The 23095-nt window shown below is 52.1% G+C and overlaps 2 protein-coding genes across 12 annotated transcripts in view; one reads left to right on the plus strand and one right to left on the minus strand.

Annotated features, from left to right (window-relative positions):
• The first annotated feature begins 162 nt into the window (after nt 1-162).
• On the plus strand, nt 163-10357 carry acss3 (acyl-CoA synthetase short chain family member 3). Of its 3 annotated transcripts, none has more exons than XM_055512074.1 (16): nt 163-585; nt 765-909; nt 1201-1389; nt 1465-1599; nt 1860-2000; nt 2475-2555; nt 2693-2818; nt 2902-3053; nt 3540-3643; nt 8486-8581; nt 8657-8720; nt 9079-9160; nt 9294-9416; nt 9491-9590; nt 9661-9833; nt 9986-10357. In XM_055512074.1, exons 1-16 carry the CDS (start codon nt 317-319, stop codon nt 10067-10069), a joined length of 2064 nt encoding a protein of 687 aa, XP_055368049.1. In that variant the 5' UTR covers nt 163-316; the 3' UTR covers nt 10070-10357. The 3 variants fall into 3 exon arrangements, with proteins under 3 accessions (XP_055368049.1, XP_029018727.1, XP_055368050.1); XM_029162894.3 differs by having other exon boundaries at nt 2693-2788; XM_055512075.1 differs by lacking the exons at nt 9491-9590; nt 9986-10357 and having other exon boundaries at nt 9661-9803.
• ppfia2 (PTPRF interacting protein alpha 2) overlaps nt 10252-23095 on the minus strand; it is a 69341-nt gene continuing 56497 nt past the window's right edge. For 4 of the 9 annotated variants that reach the window (XM_055512068.1, XM_055512067.1, XM_055512072.1 and 1 more), the window contains 18 exons: nt 22737-22954; nt 22050-22290; nt 21914-21943; nt 21696-21826; nt 20998-21179; nt 20821-20911; nt 17944-18025; nt 17393-17593; nt 16184-16246; nt 15855-15887; nt 15605-15780; nt 15403-15500; nt 15141-15316; nt 14813-14881; nt 14368-14524; nt 13956-14012; nt 12441-12529; nt 10252-11267 (listed from right to left, as the gene is read on the minus strand). In XM_055512068.1, coding sequence (XP_055368043.1) covers nt 12471-12529; nt 13956-14012; nt 14368-14524; nt 14813-14881; nt 15141-15316; nt 15403-15500; nt 15605-15780; nt 15855-15887; nt 16184-16246; nt 17393-17593; nt 17944-18025; nt 20821-20911; nt 20998-21179; nt 21696-21826; nt 21914-21943; nt 22050-22290; nt 22737-22954 — 2064 coding nt within the window. In that variant the 3' untranslated portion in view covers nt 10252-11267; nt 12441-12470. The remainder of the gene's footprint in view (nt 11268-12440; nt 12530-13955; nt 14013-14367; nt 14525-14812; nt 14882-15140; nt 15317-15402; nt 15501-15604; nt 15781-15854; nt 15888-16183; nt 16247-17392; nt 17594-17943; nt 18026-20820; nt 20912-20997; nt 21180-21695; nt 21827-21913; nt 21944-22049; nt 22291-22736; nt 22955-23095) is intronic. The other 5 variants (XM_029162855.3, XM_029162856.3, XM_055512069.1 and 2 more) reach the window with 4 other exon arrangements.

A 23095-nucleotide genomic window follows, 5' to 3' on the forward strand; every position in this document is an offset into this window, starting at 1 on the left:
CTGCCTCCAGACGAGCTCCTGACCAGATCACGAGGCAACAGGAGGAACGCCTTTATCTTGAACGTCCTGAACAGACGCTTTTGCAGCTGTTTCCCCGCGGTCCGTGAAGCGGCTCCCACGCAGACCTTTGTTGCGCAACTAAAGCTCCTCCTGCAGCCGCGTCCTTCGGCTCGTGATTCGCCTTCCTCCGGGACGCTCGCTGCCTTCAGGCGGCCCTGGTGGACGCCTGCCAGCGGGTAAACGCTGACGCGAGTCCGGGACCAGCAGGAAAACACCGGAAGCAGAAGAGAGAGCGAAAGTTGAAGCCGCCACAACAATGCAGCGCGTCGCTTTGCGCGGAATCTGGGGGAAACAACAACAACAACCTTGCGCACGAGCAGCGCGGTCGCGCGCACCCGTAACCGTCTGCCGTCAATCGGACCCGCGGTGCCGCAGAACGTACGCGTCCGACGCCGCGTACCGCCGAACCTTCGCCGCAGCCAGAGATGAGCCGGAGCGGTTCTGGGCCGAGGCGGGACGCGACGTGCACTGGTTCGAGCCGTGGAGGAAGACGCTGCACGTGGACGACCCAGTGTTCCCGAACTGGTGGGTGCCACGAAAACACAGGCAGCAACTTGGACCCAGCCTGGAAATACAGATATGTAACAGTTCACGTTTCCAGGGAGACACTCATCCTAGAACCCAGCTGTTCAGTGGGAGGAGGAACTAAAGCAGCCTCTGGAGAACGTTGCTCAAATATTGTGTGAATGTGCGTGTGTCGTCAGGTTCGTGGGCGGGAAGCTCAACATGTGCTACAACGCCGTGGATCGTCACGTGGACGGCGGCCGCGGCGAGCAGGCCGCCATCCTGTACGACAGCCCCGTGACCGGAACCAAGCGGACCGTCACGTTCAGGGAGCTGCAGAACCAGGTCTCGCCGCTTCTCCTGGATCCGCAATAAAGTTTGCGGGTTGTTCAAGTACTCGACCTTTGGCAGAGTTTTCAGCGTTGCCGTGGCAATAAACCTCTTCCATCCATCAGTAGCAAGGGGCATTTGTTGCCGCGGCAGCTGGAACGACGCAAGTTCAATAAGTTAAGGAGAAAAAATGAAGCTTGGAGGCGCTGATGTCAGATCAGTCTTTACTCAACACCTCCGCTAAATAAAAAGAGCTTCAGCTACAGGAACCGAACCACGCGCTGTGTCTCCTGTGTCCCGCTGCAGGTGTCCAGGCTCGCCGGCGTCCTGGTGAGGCACGGGGTGCAGAGGGGGGACGTGGTGGTGATCTACATGCCCATGGTGCCGCAGGCCATGCTGGCCATGCTGGCCTGCGCCCGGGTCGGCGCCCCGCACAGCCTCATCTTCGGCGGCTTCGCCTCCAAGGAGCTTTCTGTTCGGATCAGTCACGCCAAGGTTAGAACACAAAAATGTGCCAGGACTCGGCTAACGGGCCCACTGGTTCTGAACCGGTCTGCACTGGGTCCTCAGCCCAAGCTGATGGTGACGGCGTCGTTCGGCATCGAGCCGGGCAGACGGGTGGACTACATCCCTCTGGTGAAGCAGGCGTTGGAGCTGAGCTCTCACAGGCCGGAGAAGGTTCTGATCTACAACAGGCCTGACATGGTGAGAAGCATGGAGCGTGGGGGGCGTGTGGTTGGACCATACGGAGGCCCGGCGTGGAGCCGGCGCTGCCTCGGCTGCAGCTCCTTGAATATTGATGCTTTTCTGAACTAAAAAATGATTTTGACGTGTATGATGAAATATGAATCAAAGGGATTCACATGACTGAGATGAAGCTGCTGAAGCTTTACACTCTGATCCCACAGCAGCCTTTTTAAGCAGTTGTGTTCTGCTGGAACCACGTGTTTCTTTCTGCGTCTCAGGAGAACGTGTCGCTGGGTCCAGAGTTGAGTCTGGACTGGGAAGAAGAAATGGCCACGGCTCGAGCTCACGACTGCGTTCCCGTCGCCTCCAACCATCCGCTCTACGTCCTCTACACGTCCGGGACCACGGGAACACCAAAGGTACCGGGTCCAGCGGGCCGAGCCGGCCGACACATGCAGGCGGAGAGCGCTGCCTCCATCAGATGCAGAACCTCCGATAGCTTCAGGGAGACGTTTAGAAGAAGTCCATAGTAGAAGGGCCTGAGGAGCAGAACATTTACACAACGCTGACAAGTAACGAAGCAGCTGATTTCAAACCAGATTTAATATCAGCAGGACACTGAGTCGGGCCGAAGCATTCAGACGTCTGTGTGTGTGTGTGTGTGTGTGTCTGTCTTTCTAATGGCCCTGTGTGTGTGTGTGTGTGTGTGTGTGTGTGTGTGTGTCTGTCTGTCTTTCTAATGGCCCTGTGTGTGTGTGTGTGTGTGTGTGTGTGTGTGTGTCTTTCTAATGGCCCTGTGTGTGTGTGTGTGTGTGTGTCTCTCTCTCTCTCTCTCTCTCTCTCTGTCTGTCTGTCTGTCTGTCTGTCTGTCTGTCTGTCTGTCTCGTCCTCAGGGCGTGGTGCGAGACACCGGCGGCTACGCTGTGATGCTGAAATGGACCATGTCGAATATTTATGGACTGAGTCCTGGAGACGTAAGGCAACACAGCGCCGTCCTCTGAGTCAGTGCTGAGCAGCTGTTACCACAGTTTCCCCACTGTCGTTATTTTCCCGCCATGAGTGAGCGCCGCATGGGCTGGTACCGGCGCTGACCCGTGTGTGGCGGTTGCAGGTGTGGTGGGCGGCGTCCGACCTGGGCTGGGTGGTGGGTCACTCGTACATCTGCTACGGTCCCCTGCTCCACGGAAACAGCACCGTCCTCTACGAGGTGACGGGAGCTCAGGCTTTGGCTGCTACTGTACGCGTCCATCGCAGCCTAACATGAGTCCAAGGCTGTGACCCGAGCGTCCACCTCTGCCTCACGGTACTGTCTGCTTCCAGGGTAAACCCGTGGGGACCCCGGACCCCGGAGCCTACTTCCGCGTGCTGTCCGAACACGGAGCCGCCTCCATGTTCACGGCCCCCACCGCCATTCGAGCCATTCGCCAGCAGGACCCTGACGCTGAGGCCGGGAGGAAGTTCCCTCTGAGCAGGTAGACGCTAATCAAGTAAAATGAACAGAAGCCGCTCGGGCTCTGACACCTGCTGGGTCCGGTTGAACCGGTCTGTAGGTCACAAAGCAAAAGAAAGACCGCACTGCTCAGATTAATAGTTAATCGCCTGGTGCAGTGCAGTGAAACTCTCTCATTGTGTGCAGCGCTGAGGCCTGTGAGCACACAGTCATAAAGCAATGGGAGCGCAGCGACCTCTGGCCCCGGAGTCACGTGACTCTGGAGCGCGCTCCTTGTCGACAGCCTTCAGCCTCAGATACCGAGGACGCCTCCTCCTCCAGTCGTTCAACGCTTTGCTCTTAGTGTGAGCGCTGCCCTTGGAGGAGGATCACTGCACACGGCGCCAGGCCCAGCCTCCAGCAGAACCTCGCTGCTGCGTCAGCGCTGGGAGCAGGAGGTCCATGATGTCTGCTCTGTGACTGAATGAACGAGTGAAACGAATAATACGACATGTGACTGTCCTTCCAGGCTGCGCACGCTGTTTGTGGCAGGCGAGCGGTGTGACGTGGAGACGCTGGAGTGGGCCAAGAGGAGCTTTGGGGTCCCCGTCCTGGACCACTGGTGGCAGACTGGTAGGATTCATGGAGAAGCCTTTAGTTCCTGGTTCCATTGACGCTAAAGCTGAGACACAATAAGCAAACCACTTATACTTAAGCTTTAATTTTTGGCTCTGCTCCTTTTTAAACATTCCACGAACATCATTGAGGTTTTCATGCTTCGCTGCTCTTCAGATGAATGTTTGGCTGCTTTCAGTCACAGTGACTGGACTTTAAGGAGGGAGGGGAGGTTTATGTACGTGAAAGCTGCTATCGACGATGAGGACATGTCAGTTGATGCTAATGAGGCCTAAACTGAGGGAGCAGCGGCCACTTCCTCTGCTCATCTGCTGCTGCTGCTGCTGTGGGTGAACGGAGGCTTGTCCTGTCCAGGTTCCTAATGATCCAGGCTCTGTGCCGTCACGCTCACACCGCTGCCGTCCTTGTTCCCTGTACTGCTGTGATGAAGAGGTCGACCGTAATCCCATGTAACCTGCCTGCACAAACGGAGGCTGGACAGGATGACGGCCGTGTGTTAAATATCAAATCGATAGTGTTGTTGGAGCGTGAGAAAGCCAGAGAACAGGCAGGTCTGAGGGGAGATGAGTGAGAGCTCCACGCTGGAATGAGTCAACATGTGCTTCATCAGTCTTTCATGCTGCCGCTGATTCTATAGATCTGATTCAGTTGTTGCCACCACTCGCCTCCGTGTTGGACAGAGCTTCAGATCCACGTCTTCCTTCGGTTCTAGTGTTTGTCAGCAACATTTCATTCTGCCTGAATCTCACCTTCCAGCCAGGTGATTTGCTGAGGCGCCCTCCTGATTTCTGCCTGGATGTGTAAATCCCTGTTCTCCTCTCGCTCACAGCGGAGTGGGTCCCTGGTTAACTCGCTCACTTTCTTTGTGCATCTGAGGGAGTTCGTCCGTGTTCACCCTCCCCCCCGCTGGGACCAGGACATCCATCACTCAGCTCTTAGTGGTCCAGTCAACCCTGTGACAACTGGGCTTCATCCTCCTCATGGTCGGTGAGAAGCATCCGAGGCTCGTTTACACCAAAATGGGCATCGCAGGCAGGAGAGGCAGACTCGAGGTGGATAAAATAAATCACCAGTCCAGTTTCCCATAAATCTCGTTTTGGTGCAATGTAATATTCAGCAGCTAAAACCCGTAATCGATGACAGCCGGTGTGAGAGATGGAGGAAGAAGAGGTGAGCCGACGCCTTCTGAATGTGATGCAAGAACAACTAGAGAGAGAGAGAAGCACACAGATGTGCAGTAAAAGAATGCAAAGCCTCTGAAAGTCTAATTTCAGCTTCGCGGCCCGAAGCTGCTGCATCATCACTGTAGAAGTGTCTGGAGTGTGTGTTTCCATCTCCAGCTGAAAGATGCATCGTCTAGTTTATTATCCCTGGAATCCTTCAGCCAGCATGGAAACAGCTCATCACGTCGCCTCCTCACCTGCAGCAGGCCCTGGTCAGGAGCCCGTTGTCGTGGTGACGGTGCATCGAGGGGCAGGACAGTTCAGACGTCCCTGTCCTTCATCCACGTACGTTACAGATTCCACTCTGGTGCAGATCCGCTTGTCGACGCAGAGCACTGGACTCGTTTCATCACTGAGGTGCTGATTCATCCCAGCCAGACTTATCTTATTTACCTTAACAATTTTCTTATTCTGCACCCTCGTACACACAGACGCCCCCCCCCCTCCCCCCTCTGCATATGAGAAAATATCTGCCATTTGACGCCTGATAATAATCTGTGCGCTATTTTAAGCCCAAGTGCCAATGGCAGGGGGTGATGAAGGTTGCTGATGTCACTGGTGTTGCCTGGCAACAAATGTGTGATTCCAGTTGGCGGGTTTGGCTGCGTCTCCGCTGAGGTGGACGTACAGTAGCTTCAGCTGCCGGCTCTGATGTGGATTCTTGCTACTGTACTTAGAGACAGGAGCTGATGGAGGAGCTGTTAGCTAAAGATGCTCTGACACACATTTAGCATAATGTGCCACTTTAAGCTGCGTTCACTTTGTGGTCGTCCGTAATCAGCCATCACTTATGGAAGGTTGGCTCAGTGAATCGCTTTGCATCTTAAGGAGCAGTAGAATATTGATTAGATGCAGATTTGATTCCAGTGTTTGTCCCAGCTGGTGAAAACCTATTATGAGCGTTCGCTGCCTTAAATATAAATGTGTATTTGGATGGTTCTGCTTCCCTTGACTTATTGATATTCCTTCAGCTCCTCAGTGAAACATAAATAAAAAAGCAGGAGTACGTCTCCCGTCACATAAAGCGCTGCTGTGCCGTCACCTCCGTGCTTTGTTCCCAACCTCCAGGTGATCCATGGGAGCCTCGGCTGCGTCTGCAGAGACGGATGCTGCAGATGTGGCGGCTCCTGTAATAACATGTGCGAGAGGAGCTGTTGTTTATCGGCGGCTGCTGTCGCCGGTCCTCTCACTCGCAGCCGTGCAGCGTTCGCCTGCTGAGGTCTGTGAGATGGAAGACTCTCATTAGCGAGTTAAGCAGTGGTTTTGTATGCACAGACCTTGCTCTGAGCCAATGAGTGTTTTGATTTGATGGAAGGAAATAGTCGCTGGATGTAGTGAGGAGAGCCCCCCCACCCCTCGTCCTGGTTATGTCCCTCGTTTCCACATACAACTCTTTGATTCCTCAGCAGACTGCCAATGACTCTGCTAATCCTAAGCCTTGTAGTAGCTGTTGTGACGTGACTCCATCATGCTGCCTGTCCTCAACCCTAAGGCACATGAGCAGCGTGAGAGGTGAATAATCAATGCCACTCAGTTTGGATTGACGTATCCCAACTGTATCCTGTCAGTGTGTCTTTCTATTACTCAGCGGCCCGGGGTCACATAAGCTCCCCACAAGTTACCCCAGCAACCCCGCGTCACCGTGACAACGGTGAGGATGTACATAAACGCCCTGAGCCTGTTACTGTATACAAGCGTCCAGCTCCACCACAGACCGATGAGGACACGCAGCAGGTGGAAGCAGCACATTCATCTAACAACCAGCTGAACGTTTCCACGTGGGCGCCTCGTTCAGACGCCGCCTCCCCTCAGTGGCCTTTTTATATTAATTACATTGTTTGGAAGTACTCTGACACTAGCGGATTCGGTTGTTTCTTGGCTTGTGTCCCAGAAAGAAACTGAAGGCCTGCGTTTGGTTTTGGACCAGCGGAAATGTTTTGCTTCGCTTTGAGACGGATGAAGTGGGCTGTAAATAAATCACTTGCCCTTTAGCAACACTTCCATATTTGCCCCTTAACAATTAGGAAAGAACATTATCCGCCAATAATGGAGCACCGGGGGATTTTCTGTCTGTCTCTTTTGAATACCTTGTGCAGCTGTTGTAGAGTGAACCTCAGCTCGCAGGCAGCAGCAGATTAGTCGTCTGACTTAGACATACTTGTAGAGAAACGGAATAAGTGAAGGGTTTGGAGCAAAGAAATCAGCATCAGAGCAGCAGCTTTTTTGCCTCCACTGGTTCGATAGGACCTTCTCGGCTGAAAAGGCGCCGCCACGTCCTCATCACGCGTTTCCCACACGTCCTCCAACAACCCTCCCCTCCATCGGCCCATTCATCACACTCACAACGCCTCTCGCCGGCCAAGCTCGTCTCCAGCAGGTCGAAGGAAGATTGATTTGTTTGTGTGCGGAGGCAAAAGCAGCGCAAAGGACTAGAACGAGCAAAGGAGGAGTGAGGGGTGAGAGTAGAGCGGCTGATGCTGGAGCGTGTTGTTGTCTCCAGCAGCAGACACAGCCAGGCCACAGACTGTCTCTCTCCTCACCTTTCTCACCCAGCATATTTGATCTCCTCAGCGTGACTGGAATAGCAGCAGTGGACGCTGTGTATGGTGTCAGCTCAGGTTTCTCTCACTGAGCACAGATACGTTTGGGTAAATACCCCCTCCAGATAGTTGAAGCTGTTTATGTATTTATCCTGTTGCACGGATGGAGTTAGACGGTGCAGGAGTCCTGATAAAGTGGCTGTCGTGAGGTGTGAACACCTGAGTCAGCTCCATTGTTCTGTAAAACGTCAGCTTGGAGTTATTCTGTGCGTCTTCATTAGGGCTTCAGCCTCGCTGCTTCTGGGGGCAGCCAGGTTCAGCTCAGCGCTTGTGTTGAGCTGCTCAGACGTTCAGGGTCAAACTGGGACTGGACCTGTAGGACTCAGAGTTGAGTGTGGATAGTTAAGGCCTCTGCAGCCTGTGCTGAAGGTGGAAGCTGGGCTCGTTTGATGATGGGGCCGGTGGAGGTGCTGCTCCCAGGCTGCTCCGTCCCTTTGTGACGTACATGTGGGCGTGCGGGACCATCGCCTTGTGTCCATTGTTGCACGGTATCTGGCTGCATGAAACTTAACCTCCTGTGTGTCTTGGTGCTGCATACATTTCCAGTATGTTAGATGATCAGATTTACATTTAGGAACAACCTGCATAAATCTGCATATTAATAATGATGGATTGGGTTTGAGCTGTGACACGCTGTTGCATATAAATAATTGAATGGAGCAGCAAATGAAGCTTAAGCTGCCCTTTGAGCAAACCGCATGAACCCACACACAAACACAGAGCACAGAGGGTGTGACTGGGTGGAGTTGGAGGCACTGAGGCTCCGGGGACGCTGGTTCTGCTGGGTCGGTACTGGGCCGGTGCTAGGCCAATCATCGCCTGGGTGGACCTGCAGGGCAGACAGGCTGACGTGCTGTAAGTGGAGCACCGAGTCAGGGAGAACCCACAGGAGCCGTCACACTTCTGCGTAATGTGGGTTAATGCGAGCCAGCAGCACACGGGCTCTTTAGCAACGCTTTATTAGCTCATGCCTCGTCATTAGCCCCGTTTAATGTGCCGTTTGATTCGTCCACCAGAAACCGGCTCTGCCATCACCTCCTCCTGTGTCGGTCTGGGGAACTCACTGGCGCCACCTGCAGGCCAGGCTGGCAAACCTGTGCCAGGCTACAACGGTACAGGCAGCTACAGTTTCCTAACATGTGATGCACAGCTCTGAATGACTGAGGCCTGATCTTCTCTGTCTCCAGTCACGGTGATCGACGACGACATGCGGGAGGTGAAGCCCAGAACCCTGGGAAATATTGTGGTGAGGTAAGCTGCTGGGTTACAGCATCGGCTGCATGTGCACTAACATTAAACAGAAGCATCTTGCTCCTACATCACATCTCCATTATTTGTAATAATTAGCGATCTTTAAATGAAGGTTGGATCAGGAAGCAGCGGTAATAAACCGACCGTCCTTCCCTTCCGTTTGCACACAGCACGTGTTCTTCTTGTCCTCTGAGCTTCATAACCTTATTTAATGTCATGTCAGATCAAACTGAGGAAAGGAGCATCTAAACACTTCCTGTGACCTTTCTGCATGTTTGAGTGCCAGACTCTGGCATGACCCAGACCTGCAGAGCCTTCACCCACTGTCATGTAACTGAATCCATGCTGCTCCCTTCAGACTGCCTTTACCTCCTGGAGCAGCGCTGTCACTCTGGCAGAACCAGGACCTGTTCAGGATGCTCTACTTCTCCAAGTTCCCAGTAAGTTATAGATTTTTGGAGCAGTGGGTGATTGTGGTATCGCGGGGACTGACTGCCACCTAGTGGTGAATCCTGTACCTGCAGGATTCATCTACCCCACCTTATGTGATGCTGAAATGTCCTTGTACATCAGGGTTATTACGACACCATGGATGCAGGTTTTATGGACGAGGACGGCTTCCTTTACATCATGTCCCGCTCTGATGATGTCATCAACGTGGCAGGTCACCGGCTGTCTGCTGGAGCTTTGGAGGAGGTACGACTTCACCGACCGACCGAGTGCTTTCGTGTGATGCGTGTGCTGCTGTTATGAGGCTGTGTGTGTCGCAGTCTGTGCTCCAGCATCCTGCGGTGGGAGAGTGTGCCGTTGTGGGTCTGGAGGACCCTCTGAAGGGTCACGTCCCCTTGGCTCTGTGTGTGCTGAAGAACGGTGAGGCCTGACCCCATACGCTGCTCAGGGCGGTGGCTGTGGGCTTTACCTGCATGTGTCCGCGTTTCAGGTGTGAGGGAGGCAGCCGAGCTCATAGAGGAGATGGTGAAGCTCGTGAGGGACTCGGTCGGACCCGTCGCCGCCTTCAGGAAGGTCCTTTTCGTCAGAGAACTGCCCAAGACTCGTTCTGGCAAGATCCCGCGCTCGTCTCTAGCCAACCTGGTCAACGGCAAGCCTTACAAGGTGACGCAGCGCTGCAGCTGGTAAATCACAGTATCGAAGTCAGAGCATGAGCGCTAGCAGGTCATTCACTCATCACGGGAACCAGCTCAACTGACCTTCTATTTGGTAGAGCTTGACTTTCTTTTGTAGTGAAGAGACGTTTGTCGCCACAGATCTCGCCGACCATTGAGGACCCAGCAGTGTTCAGCGACATCGAGAAGCAGGTAGAGAAAGCTCTGAGACGTGGCGGCACCTGAACTCAACGGTGGGACGACACCAGGCGGAGGTTGGCTGCACAAAGCAACGGCTGCTGCATGACAGGTGGCAGCAACATGAGCCTGCACCGAGCTGTTATCCATTAGTTACATGTAGTGCTTCTGGTTAACACGTTATACTGATGCAACTAGGCCGTGAACTTTTAAAAGAAAAACTCTGTCGCTGATCTTTTTTCTTTTATTGACAATGAAAACTTGTTTGCTCACCACTTAGTTTTGACCAAAGTACAAGAAGTAATAAATAAAAAAACGGACCCAAACAAAAATGAATCGTCGTTCGTGCAAATCGATTTAAAAACCAACTAAAAGCTTCATGACTGGTTCGAGTCGTTGGTCAGAAATAACTCAAAGACAGAGAACAGGGCTGAAGAGCAGGTTGCCCTGGAAACCCCCACATGAAGAGTTCACATCTACACCAAAGTAAGTCACAGCAAGCGTTAAGTCACCTCACTTCACCATGGTCATGTACACGGCGCTAAAGCGGTCTGTCTTTCAGTTATTTCCTGTGAAGGGTGGGAGAAGACCGGCCCGGTTCAGCCCGGCCCGACCCAGCGTACAGTACGAGTAACGGCTTGTTCTCTGCGAGGACGTTTGTGCAGTTTCGGACAGCGACAGCTCTTGTGTTGTCCTCGACTGAGTCAAAGTGCTTGTCGTTTGTGTCCGTGACTCAGGTTTGTTGGTGAGGCGCCTGCTGAGCACCACTAGGTGGCGCCAGCCTCTTCCTGTCCATGGAGCAGCACAGGTTCATCAGCACGATGAAAAAAATAAAACCATATGTACAAAATGATGTGGGGGCTGTGGAACATGGAGACAGTTGGAGAGCAGCATATATTCATCTATGGTCCACTACATGAAGTGGCAGGGATGAACTCTGAATATCTTTTATACATAGATGTGTATATATATTAAAAAAATGGCATATTTATATTAATTTACATAGAACCTACACATCTCCTGTAGAAGAAATACACAGTACGTTATGCTTTGACAAGTTACTGTACATGTAAAAGGTAAAAATGGTGGCGGCGGCAGCCTGCAGGACAGTTAGCACCGGCGCCTGGTGCCCACATGATGGAGGATGGAGAGGTCAGAGGGAGCAGGGCTTCTTCTTGGCAGTGCTTGTTGTCAGAGGAGTTTGTTCCCGGCGGCTCCACGAGCGGATCTCCTTTCAGAACTGGACCTGGAGGGAAGAGACACTGGGCTTCACCACAGTCAGGCGACCAGCACCACTGCCACAGAATCAGGTTTAATGAAGCTGGGAATGTGAGTAGAATGTCCTCACCGAAACACAGGATGAGACAACAGCAATGTTTTCAGGTGGGCATTGTTTCATATAAACATATAAAATGTAAGAACGCCTCAAACCCTAATGGAACTGTACCTTAACTAGTCTCAGGCTCAGGTGCAGCCATCAACATGCTCATCTTTAGGTGCTTCTATGCTGCTGCAGCTCAGCGGCTGAGGATAAAGCGATACTATGAGCAGCTACAGCTACTTCAAGACGTGCTTGCACAGATTTCAGCTTTTTGCTCTCACTGAACTTTGTGATCTTTCTCTCCTTTCGCTGCTCCGTCGGCTCCTTTTGTGCTGTGTGGGAGTAGTTAGGCTGATGAAAGCATTAGAAACACGCTGCAGGCTGTTCCATGCGATGAGCAAACTCTGCTGCTTATGAAGATAAGCCCCCATGCTGGATCGCCCCCCTCTCCTCCCTTCTTGGCTGTCTTTGTTTATTTTCCTAACGCACCTCTCCTATACGAGTCCTGTAGCCAGCACTTCTTCATTCTGGGCCCAGTTGGGACCTGAACGCAGAGGACTGACCCGTTAACGCTGACCAGCACGTGCTGGACTGTGGTTATTAGTTATGATTGGAGCATAGCTAAGCTCCTCCCCCAGGGTCCTGGTTCAGCTGCAGATACTGTGTTTCCTCTGGTGGCTTTTAGACAAATGGATGCATGGACAGTTTTATATTTAATCTGCTGTGTTTGTTAACGTCCTCATTGCATCCCATGTTTTTGTCTTTACATTCAAAAGGAAAGGTCTGTGAGTTTTGCTTGTTATAATAGAGGGGACTCTGCAGAGGCAGTGCAGCACAGTCAAATCTAGGAGGTGTTGCACCTTGATTGCACCTAGCTGTTCAAAGGCTCCAATTAGTGCGGCCTGGAAGACATAAATCACCTTTGTCTACTCTCTGTGAACATCTTCAGAGGAGGACTGACTCATCTGATTGGGCCTGATACGAACGTAAAGCCTCTGATCACCCAATCACAGCAGAGAGTTGCCACGACGACGAGACAACTGCTGAGTGGTGTTTAATCCCTGCGTATTAACAGAGCGTCTGTGTCGTGTTACATACAGCGTACAGTTTAAGGTCCTTCTCTTCCTCTCAGCAGGAGTAGGTTCTCACCGTGGAGCTGTCCAGCCGCTGCACAGCAGAGGGTCCGACTGTAGGGGGAGACATGGAGAACAGGACCCAGAGTGAGAAGGGAAACGCTCGGCACGGCCCTGAGCGAGTAGACGTTCACAGTATGAGTGAGTCACGGGCAAAACACTGCAGCACGACAGGGATTACTTGTAGTGTCACCGGCAGCAAAGAAACACTGAAGGAAGTTTTAGTTCAGAGTGGACACCACCAATGAGATCTGAGTGTGTTAAGAACGTCACAGACGAGAACAGGGGACACGGGGAGGCTGTTGAGTGCCACTGGGTCCTGTTAGAAGAGAACACGGGCTATGATGGCTGCAGACAGTGGGTCTCTGTTCATTTTATAAGATATGTACTCTGTCGTGTAAAGCTTTGCTCAGTTTTTTGACTCCATCATTATCAGAACCAAAAGCCATGAAAACAAACAAGTTGTTAAGTCCAAAGCAGCATTTCAGCCAGTGTCCTTTTTTAACAGCAGAGGAATGAGAATGACAAACCGTCAGATACGACCTATGTAAACCTCCTGGCTCAGGCTAACTTACATAGCAACGCTCCATCACCCTCAGCTTTGCTGCTCAAATCGCTAACTTCAAGGGTTACCACAGCAAGCATGGGTCCTAATCCATAACTTGACCCACCAGCTGCTACCAGCAGGGCTAGCACAACTATTTTGCAGCTCTGCAAAACAACACCCTTGGAGTTGGATATCAGAGAGAGTGAAGTGTAGAGAGAGAGAGAGAGAGGAGGCGAGGGTGAGAGACCACAAAGAAAAGGACAGATACAGCAGGACAGTGTTTGGCAGAGACCGTGTGAGGAGACAGTGGAGCCTGAAGGTGTGTGAAGCCTTAAGAGTCTTCTCTTGCTTCATAAATGACCTCAAATGTGATGCAAGTCCTAAAACTAAACATTGTGACTGTGGGACTTCTGTAGCAACAGTTAATTGTAATGTTTATGAACCTCCTTCCACTCCACACTGGTTGGTTCCTCCCATTGACTGCCTCCTTCAGGTTGTGACCCTCACATACTGTATCTTGGGACTGTCCTGCAGAAGTTACTTGATCCTGACCTTCCTTGAAGCTGGTTGGACTAGAAGTAGGTTGACTGTAACCTGTTTGTAGCCTGGTGAGCATCAGCAGGTCCTTCAGTAATGTTCCACTAATCTTTCTGGGACTGTAAGTAAAGCAGAGGCTCCAGACTCGCTCCTGCTACTGAGTCACACATTGCCTCTTTCAGTTAGCTGACAGTGTCACGACTCATAGGTTACTCTGGTGTTAGTGTTGTTGTGCTTTGTCTAGTTTAGGACTTGCATTCAGATCACGTTTCACATGATATTTATGCAGAAATAGAAAAATTCCAAAGGGTTCACAAACTTTCAAGGCCACTGAATGTAGAAGAGCAGAACAGGCAGGGCCGACAAGCCCAGGACCTTCAGTGGGACATAGCTGACCTTGAAACCAGTCCAAATATATGTCGTCAGGACTGTCATCCAGCGCCTCATAGAGGACTGTGGAGCAGCCGTCAGAGAAAACAGGAGACATGATCACAAAACAGAAGCAAGAAGGAGCAGCCAGTCCAGGACTCAGCTGAGGCGCTTTGATCTTCATGCAGATCGAACCTTTCAGGGCCAAACTGCAGAAAGTATCACATTGCAACACAACGCGTGCTCTAACAGGGGTTCCCAAATCCAGCCTCAGCCTCTGGGTGGCCTCACCTGATCCAGGAGGACAGCAGTGGACAACCAGGGGCCGGGGCCGCCGGCTTTGGGAAGCCCTGTACTGCACCATAGTCCCAAGCCTTGAAACAGTGTTGAAATGTGCCAGTGGGGGTGTGACGCGTAAAACCAGGAGTCGGGAGCTCACCCTCAGGAGGCAGCCTCCGCGAGTGACCAGACGTCGCCGTGAGACGGAAACCAGCGGGGAGCGTCTCTGCGGAGCCGGGCATCATACTGATCCCGTGGACGTCTCGCGGTGGGAACTGCCTCCTCCACGATGGTCCGCGGAAGTCTTTGTCATCGCACTGATGGAGAGAACAATGTCTGAGGGACATTCTGTGCGTTTCCTCACACGTCTAATCCGGGTTTGCTGTTGCTATGGCTAACTAGAATGTGGGTCAGTGCACTGCAAGGGAAAACTGAATTTATCTTCAATTAGAATTGGACAATAAAGCTTCAAAGCAGATGTCCTGGTTGGACATTTACATGGGATGTGAAGGGCCTCAACCCATCAATAGATGAGTCCTTCTATCCACAGACAGAACGCTTGGTCACGACCTTTCTCCTCCCAGTGCTGAGGCCGGTCTGCTCACCTCGTCCAGCCTCCTGTCGGTGCCCAGCGCCAGCAGATTGTTGTACTCTCGCTCCAGAAGCTGACGTGCCTGAGAGGGAGAGGGAGAAGGAGACCTTTAGCACGTGCTTCCTCACGAGGCCGGCTATATTTTACACAAGTAGAGATGACGAGCAGTGAAATTCACAGGGCGACCTGCCAGAGTGACAGTTGGCAAATCTGCATGTTCTGACTCAGACTGCACCGTCTGAAGCCTCCGTTACCTCTATATTTAGACAGAAGCTGGTGACGTGATATCGCTGCTCATTTGTTCAGTTGACTAGATGCTGCTTCATTATGAGCACCCGTACCTGAGTGTTCTGGGTGGGGATCTGGAGCAGCAGCGCCAGGCTGCTGTAGTCAAAGTTGTCGTCCAGGGCGACCAGAGCTCCGTGGACGCCGCTCTCCAGCAGGATGTTGGCGTAGTCCCTGAGGCCTATGCTCTGCACCCAGCGAATGACCCGCTCGTTGCTCCACACCAGGACGTCTGCACAGAGGAGGCAGTCAGGACAGCGACACCATTGGGTTTGTCATAGCGCTGATGTTGCTTTACTGTATGTGGGGCGTGCTTGCCTCTCATCTCGTGCTGGCTCTGCTCCCTGCGTCTCTCCAGCTCCTTCCTGTCGTAGTTCAGCTTCTTCAGACACATTATTCCGTACTGTAAACTTGTTCTGGTGTCAGAAAAGCACACAGGCACAATCCATCAAACATCCACAGTCAGAACACTGAGCTACGTTAGTACCGGGCGACGGTGGCCTGTACCACGGCCCAGTACCTGTGGAAGCTGTCGACCATTTTGAGGTGCACCCTCAGGTCCTTCTTGGTGAGGTGGTCCAGCATGCGGGCGTCCACCAGACACTCCATGAAGTAGCTGCGGTACTGAGGTAGTCCTAGACTGGGCAGCCATTCGTTCCCTATCCACTCATGGTTCATGTCTCCGTACGCTAGAGTCTGAGAAGAGGCCTCACTTAGCAAACTCACTCCCATGAAGGCTCAGTGAAACAGCAGCAGCAGCGCTCCCTTACCTGAGCCCAGCTCCCCTCCTCAGACGCTGACTTCTGATTAAAACACAGGGAGAAAGAAATAAATCACTACTGAGAGGATGTGTGAACTGATTTGCTGCATCGACATAAACCCTGAGCTAAGCTTTCAAGCTGTGGTAAAACGCTTGTAGCTGAACTGTCTAATGGGCTAAACTGCTCTCAGCCGTTCCTGGAAGCAGACAGGAGGTACGATGCCCCTTTAATACGAGAGCCGTGACTTTACAGTAGAGCATCTCATTATGTCCATCAATACTCACACGCATTAAACCTCTACAATCAACTTGCAGTGTGTCGAACTCATAGGGACTGACCGTTTTGGAAGGGGCTGCCAGCGTCTCCATCTCCTCGTGGGTCACCCAAACATTGCCTGACGGCTGCAAAGGGCGGAGCCCGAGAGACGGAGCAGCAGCGAGGTTGGTAGTAGAGGTCCGGCAGGAGGGGCAAGCAGTGTTAAAGAAGAAGAGCAGCGCCACTGTAAGCCAACAGTGTTATAGCATCACAGTCAGACGATGAACTGGCCCCACCCCCGCAGGGGTCAAATGCCAGATGCCAACACAAACAGTACAGCACAGACACCACCATCGTTAGCGTACGTCCCACAGAACCAACACGTGACAGACATGCACAAGAACACGGAACACAGCAGCATCACCGCCCACATCACTAGAACAGGTCCGTTCATGCAAACATCTGGAGCTGCAGCCAACACAGAGTGTCATCATTGACTATCTGTCGCTCAGTCTCTAAAAATAGTGAAAGTAAAATATTCAAATACTCTGTAATTTGAGTGGACCATCCCCTGAGTCCATTCATCCACTGACTGCAGCAGCAGGTCAGACAAGGTCAGTTCAATCTCCAGCGGAGGCACCGGGTCATGAACAGTGAGCTCCACTTCACTGCGTGTCGGAGGGAGCTGCGCTTTAATAGCGGCGTAAAAATGACAGATTCTTTCCTCTTTTTCAATTTTCTGCTCGACATAAATGTCCGACTGCATTTACAAGGTCAATTAACCCTGCGCCCATTAAACGGGCGGTGCTTTTAGGCGTGACAACCGTCACAGGTGGGGGTGAAATTGGACGCGTGGCGACGCGTGTGCCGTGATGAAAATTTCACGAGGTGTTGAAGTGGCGCTAAGTGGTAAAACAGAGAGGGTGAGACAGAGGGGTGTTAAAACAGCGCAGGGGAGGGCGCGGGTGAGGAGTGACTGCATGCATCAAGTCAGAGCGCTTGGACAGCAGCTGTGTTTGTGTATGAGCAGCCACCATGACTGAACGCAGCATGAAACGCGCTGCTGACATGTGCGTGCACCAGCTCTGTTTGCTGTCACCTGCCCGCACACGTCACCCGTGTGCAGAGGAGCAGGACACCGTGCTGTGCAAACGTTTGTCAGAGCGGGTACGGAGGCAGCGCTCCGTCCTCCTGAAGCCGGAGCCGTCAGGAGAACGTGACTTCCGCAGGCATTTAAACGTGTGCACTAGGCAGCCGACGGTCCTCGGCTGCCGCGCTCCTGGTGAACTCACGGTTCTGGTGGTGGGCGGGGCCGAGGGGCTGGTGAGGGACACCATTTCCTGGATGGCCAGGCGGAGCTTGAGCCGGTGCAGCGGGTTGCTGATGCCGATCTCCCTCTGGATCTCGGTGTCGGACAGGGCCGACATGATGGCGCCGCTCTTCACGTTGGCACGGCAGGCCGCCACGTACCAGGCCGGCATTCCCAACCACAGCTGGAGCGGAAGGCCGAGAGCATTAAAAGAAGACAGACTGAAGGCATGCAGAGCCAGCTGCTTCATCTGAAACTAGATGTATGGATGTGGGATGTGTTTCCTGTAGTTCCATCGCTGGGCGACAGGGGGCAGTAGCGTTTCTATGTTCGGTGTACTGAGTTGTTCCAAACATCTGCCACAGGCTCTGAGCGATTCACTGGTGAGTCACTACATTTTAGCTTTTTGATGGATGTCATTTAGGATCAGTTCTTCAAAATATTTATTACTCATCATCAAAACAGGACTAAATTAGGTGTAACAGTGTTTGTTTAACCGAGTGCTGGACATTTCCATGCGTGTGTGTTGGTTACCTCGAGCCAGGCTACAACGGTGGGTCCGTCCCACTGGGCGAAAGGTAAGCCCTTTCTCCTGGCCTCCTCCAGCAGCTCGTGCCTGAGGGTGGGGGAGAGGACACGCAGCGTGAGCACGAGGACTCGTACGTCACAGTAAACACACGTCCTCACTCTGTTACGTCTGCGGCTTCTTAAACACACACCTTCGCTCCTGCTTTTCTAAAAACCTCCCTGCAGCATAGAGACACGCACGACTGTGGCCACACTGTGTTTCAGAGCACACAGGACATCGTCTGTGCCGGTACTAGACTCAGGCTGCAGTCAGAGGCCATAAGCTGGACTGATGGTTCGTACCTTCCTGTACGGCCCCGCTGATCAGCACAGTAGAGCATCATCTTCACACAGAGGAAGACGAAGCTGCTAACACTAAGAGTTAGGAGACGGCATGAGAAATATCTGATGTCGTTACCCAGATTCCATTGTGATGCCTGTAACAATGGTGATTTATCTGAACAAAAATGATAATGACTAAGAGATGAACACAGGCTTCACATCCGTGGTCCCAACAGGGGCCACAGAGAAAATTACAAACCATGGTTTCAGCCTAACATGGCCACTTTGACTGCAGCAAGCGCTTCTTCAGTCGCCATGATCGATGTAAACGTTGTCAGGCTGCGTGTCCGGGGTAAAGGAATTATTCTGTGCCAGACCAACAATGCACCTGTGCTCTGTGCTGCAGTAGCTGCTCAGTGAAGCTGCTCGCTGCTTTGCTAATCTAAGCAACTCATCCCAGCTCAGCTACTCGCCATTTATTTTGCTGACGGAAAGTTGTGTGGATGCAGTTTTAGACTCATGCAGCAGGATTATTCTAAAAGTAACTCTGCTTTTTCTGGGCTCGGCTCCATCGTTTCGCTTCTCAACACTAGCGTGGATTCGCTCCGACAGCGCCGACCTACTCGCTGGGAGGTGCGGTGGTCTGTCGTGCACAGAGCCGTTCCTATTGTCCTGCACACTCCCACATTCTGAGAACTGATAGGAGTACAAATGCCTGACAAACAAGGGACCGAGAACACACTGGTACTCACACCCACACAAACACAACACGGCGCCTATTCTACTCAGTGAACACATTTCATAACACAAAGCTCGGAATCAACAACCCATTCCCTGAGTGTGTTGTCGAAGAATTTGACAAATGGAAAGTGTGCGCTTGGTAATAAACATGATACATGTAGCGCTGTCACCGAGGCCTCAGTGCAGTGAAGGGCACGCATGGCAAACAAAAGCCCACAGCTGACAGGAAATGTGTTCATCCAAACACAACCAGGTACATTCACTGTCATCTATCCGGCACATGGGCAGATAGCTCATGTTTTATGTTCAGGTTACATCTAATGCATGGAGAAAAAACATCCACTGAACATAGCTAGGCAAAAGGGAAGTAAGGAAACAGTTATGACAAATTATACAAACGAAAAAACATTTGACATCCCCATAACCAGATATAGAAGCTGGTTATTTCACACAGACAGAGAGAAAGACAGAGAGAGACACGTAAAGGGAAGGAGGACATTCCAGGAGTAAAGAGTGGGCCCCAGCTTTAGCGGCGGCACATTCTCTGTCCAGCCATGGATGCAGCTGCCATTGAACTGTAAAGAGGGGGGGAAGAAACAGCTTCAGATGGTAAAAGCAATAAAAAAAGGAAGAAAGCAATGGCGTCATCAACAGCCATGAAGGAGAGAGAGAAACAGATAGGAGATGTCAGCGTTGGCACTGGTCTCAGGAGAGGACGGATGTGGACAGACAGGAGGTGGCACACACACAGACAATGGTCATAATCCAGGAGCTCAGTTATACTGTGCAGCCTCACAACTTACCCGCTTTGTTAGAGTCAGAGGGTGATGAGAGGGAGAGGAGGGGGGAGAGAGGAGAGAGCGCGACGGGGAGACAAAAGTACACAGATGAGTTAATAGCAGTTAACGGTACAGCTCTCAACAGCAACACTCACGCTCCCACACACACACTCATATTCACAGTTTAAGTCACAATGGAGGAGCATCTGTAGACCAGTCAACATGTTGTCTTCTACAGTGCAGTCCTGATCACATCTCGTGCAGCAGAGGAAATGAGAAATGCACCAAAACACAGCAAGACCTCCCCCACGGCCTGACGTCACATTCAGATGCTCAGTCACATTCATAGTTGTAGTTAGAAAAGAAAAGCACCACGCCAACAACCAGACCACGGCAGTACTGATCGATCAAGATGCTGAAATGGAAACAGTGCAGGCAGCTTAATGGCATGCAGCGTGGAGGAGGCACCAAGATGCAGGGTGGTGGTGGTGGAGGTGTGGCCCAAGTCCTGGACATCGCTATGGAGAAGTCAGTGCAGCGGAAGAGAAACACGTTGGTCAACACACAACGAACAGTACTCGCTACTGAGCCCACTACATGGGAGGCAAAGTTAGTTGTCATGACAACTCCATGTGCACTTCGAGCAAATGACATTCATCATTTGGCACCGGGGGGCATGGCAATGCACACACACACGCACACAGACAGTCAACAGACAGTCCTGCTGTGAGGACGCACCCGCTCCGACGCTGTCTAACCTGCAGCTGGAGACTGAGGAGGGGCCCAATTGACAGAGTGGTTTCCAGAGATGAATTGGGTTTTCAGCCGGGTCGATAATCTGACTCTGGCTGTGTCTCTGAATGCGGCTGGCCTAATCTGTGCTCCTATTGATCCGCTTCCCAGTGTGGGTTACTGCGCTGCAGAGAGCACCATCTGGGATTCCGCTATGTGTGAAGCGTCCCTGCGTCGGCTATGCCTCGTAGCTAACCGTGCTAACCGGGTATCTGCATGGGGGTGACGTGCTTCTGTGCTCAGAGCTTACTTCTTTTTCAACCTGCGGTCCTTCTCTGCCTGAGTGCCCAGCTTGCTCCCGCCCATGTCCTGGCCCGCCATGTCTGGGTCCATCATGGTTGCTGCAAGGAGACGCGTGAATACATCACTCGTGTCTAAAGCGAAGGGTTGACTCACGATTTCCCAAAGCTCTCAGAGCGGGACTCACCCTGTGGATCCACCATGACGTGTCTGTGTGCCATGTGAGCCAGTCGGCCCTTCTCCTTCTTGCCGAACAGGCGTCCGATGGAGGATTTGATGCCCTTCTTCTTGGGCTGTTTGTGCAGGGAGTCCTGGCTGCTGGCTACGCTGCTCAGGGTGCTGGCCTCAGCCTCCAGAGAGGACACGATGCTGAAGAAAGAACATACACTGGCAGCAATTAGTCAAGACGTCACATATAACCTGCGCTGACCTTGTGACGTGTGATGGAAACACTGTGGTGGTCGACTGTCTGTAAACCTCCGTGTATTTTTGCATCATCTCAGTTTGTTTGTTCTGCTTTGAATTTTCAAACTGAAAAATCTGCAACTCAGAAAATGTTGTCGTTTCCTTCTGCTAATTACTGAAGCTTCATCTTATCTAATAACTTTGATAAAGTGGCCAGATCACCTCCAGAGAGCTGAATAATATACACAGCTAAATTGGAATCTCTATTACAGGAGGCATCGGCGTTTTTATCCAGCGTGAGGACAGGCAGAGCTGAGACGACTACACCAGCTGAAAATCAGCGCAGCAACAAGAAATGAGAGGAAGAAAAGCCTTCACACATACAAAGACACTCCCCTGGGAGCAGGTACATTCAGAGACCAAAGACACTGGGCGTGTTCTGAAGCTGTGGCGGCTGAGGCGCCTTTGGCTGACACCCACCCTCGTGCGTCGTTGTGCGAGGAGGCAGGCAGTGTGTGTGTCATTCGGACGGTGCGCGGCGTCGGAGGGGGGGATGTCTCACACTTGATGGTGGCCTTGTCCTCGCGGCCGTCCTCGTCCACCGCTGCGATCTGTGAGGCGACACGCGAGGAGCGAGTCTAGTGACTGAATGCTCTACGGGTTGGACCTTTAAATGCTAGAATCCCGGCTGCGCTTACCTTTCGTCTGTGTTTCCTCAGATCGCTGGGCTGTTGGATGGAGAAATAAAACACCAACATCCATGTGATTAGAACTAAACCTAGGCTAATATAAGGCACATAGATGTCACAGACCATCATCATGACTCAAACGCACCAGTGTCATGACCCCCATGCGCTCCATGTCTCGTGCGGGGCTTCGAGGGTCCAGTTTGGGGGTGGAGTGTCCGCTGGGTGGGGAAGAGGAAGCCAGAGAGGAGGCAGTGGCCGAGGCAGTGATGGAGGCTCCGTGGTGGTGCATTCGGGCCAGGTTGAGCCCCTCGAGGCTGACGCTGGCCACCCGGTTCTCGATCTCCTCTGCCCGGAGCTCCGTCGACTCCTTCTCCTCCTGTATCAGCCTGGGCACAGAGGTTTAAACAGTTTAAACAGTGATCCAGCTGATGCTGAAGACGAGTAGGGAGATGAGCATGGTGTCTGTCACCATCCCAGTTTCTCCTTTTATGCTCTGCTTGGATACAAGCAGTGTAGTCCTTGATAGGTAAAGGGGGAGGTCCTCTCTGGACAGAGGTCTGGTCATTACTTTCAACCCCAGAATCTCACTGCACTAAGCTCAGAGCTCAGTTCTTGAATTCGTGATCCCTATTTGCATCTGACTCATACTTTTGCTGAGAGTTGTGGCTGCATCCTTGTCTGTTGATGGGGAAGACAATTAACTGAAGAACCCTTTGAGGTAGGGCAGAGATGCGAGGTTATGAATACTAAGCAGGACCACGGCAGCCATGACCGGCATGTTGCAGACAGATTAGTGGCGTTGTTGGTTGTGTGCGTCTGTGTGCGTCAGTACCGAATCTCCTTGTTGATGGCGTCCAGCTGCTCCTGCAGCATCATGGCCAGGGTCTGGGCATCGGAGTGTCCGCTGGGCGACAGCAGGTCCATGGAGCTAAACAACGTCTCCCTGTCGTCGTCGTCGATGTCTGACATCTCTGTGTCGCTCTCAAAGTGGTGGCCTCCCAGAACCCCGAGCTGCTGCGAGCGCCACTCGTGTTCCCCCAGCGATTTAGCCTGAACATAGAGGGAAGATTCATTTCCCCAGAGTTATAACCAGGAGTTAGTTTGATGAATAGGTCCAGTAGTTAGTAGTAAACCCACCAGAGTTTAGGTACCTTCCTCAGACAGATAATAGTTACATTTATTAAATATTAA

Source organism: Betta splendens, chromosome 9 (genome assembly GCF_900634795.4).
Source record: "Betta splendens chromosome 9, fBetSpl5.4, whole genome shotgun sequence".
Classification (NCBI taxonomy): domain Eukaryota; kingdom Metazoa; phylum Chordata; class Actinopteri; order Anabantiformes; family Osphronemidae; genus Betta; species Betta splendens.

Coding starts and splice junctions, on each gene's coding strand:
- acss3 (XM_055512074.1), top strand. CDS start 317: ATGCAGCGCGTCGCTTTGCGCGGAATCTGGGGGAAACAACAACAACAA. Junction 586..764: donor GACCCAGTGTTCCCGAACTG/GTGGGTGCCACG, acceptor GTGTGTCGTCAG/GTTCGTGGGCGGGAAGCTCA. Junction 1,390..1,464: donor TTCGGATCAGTCACGCCAAG/GTTAGAACACAA, acceptor CTGGGTCCTCAG/CCCAAGCTGATGGTGACGGC.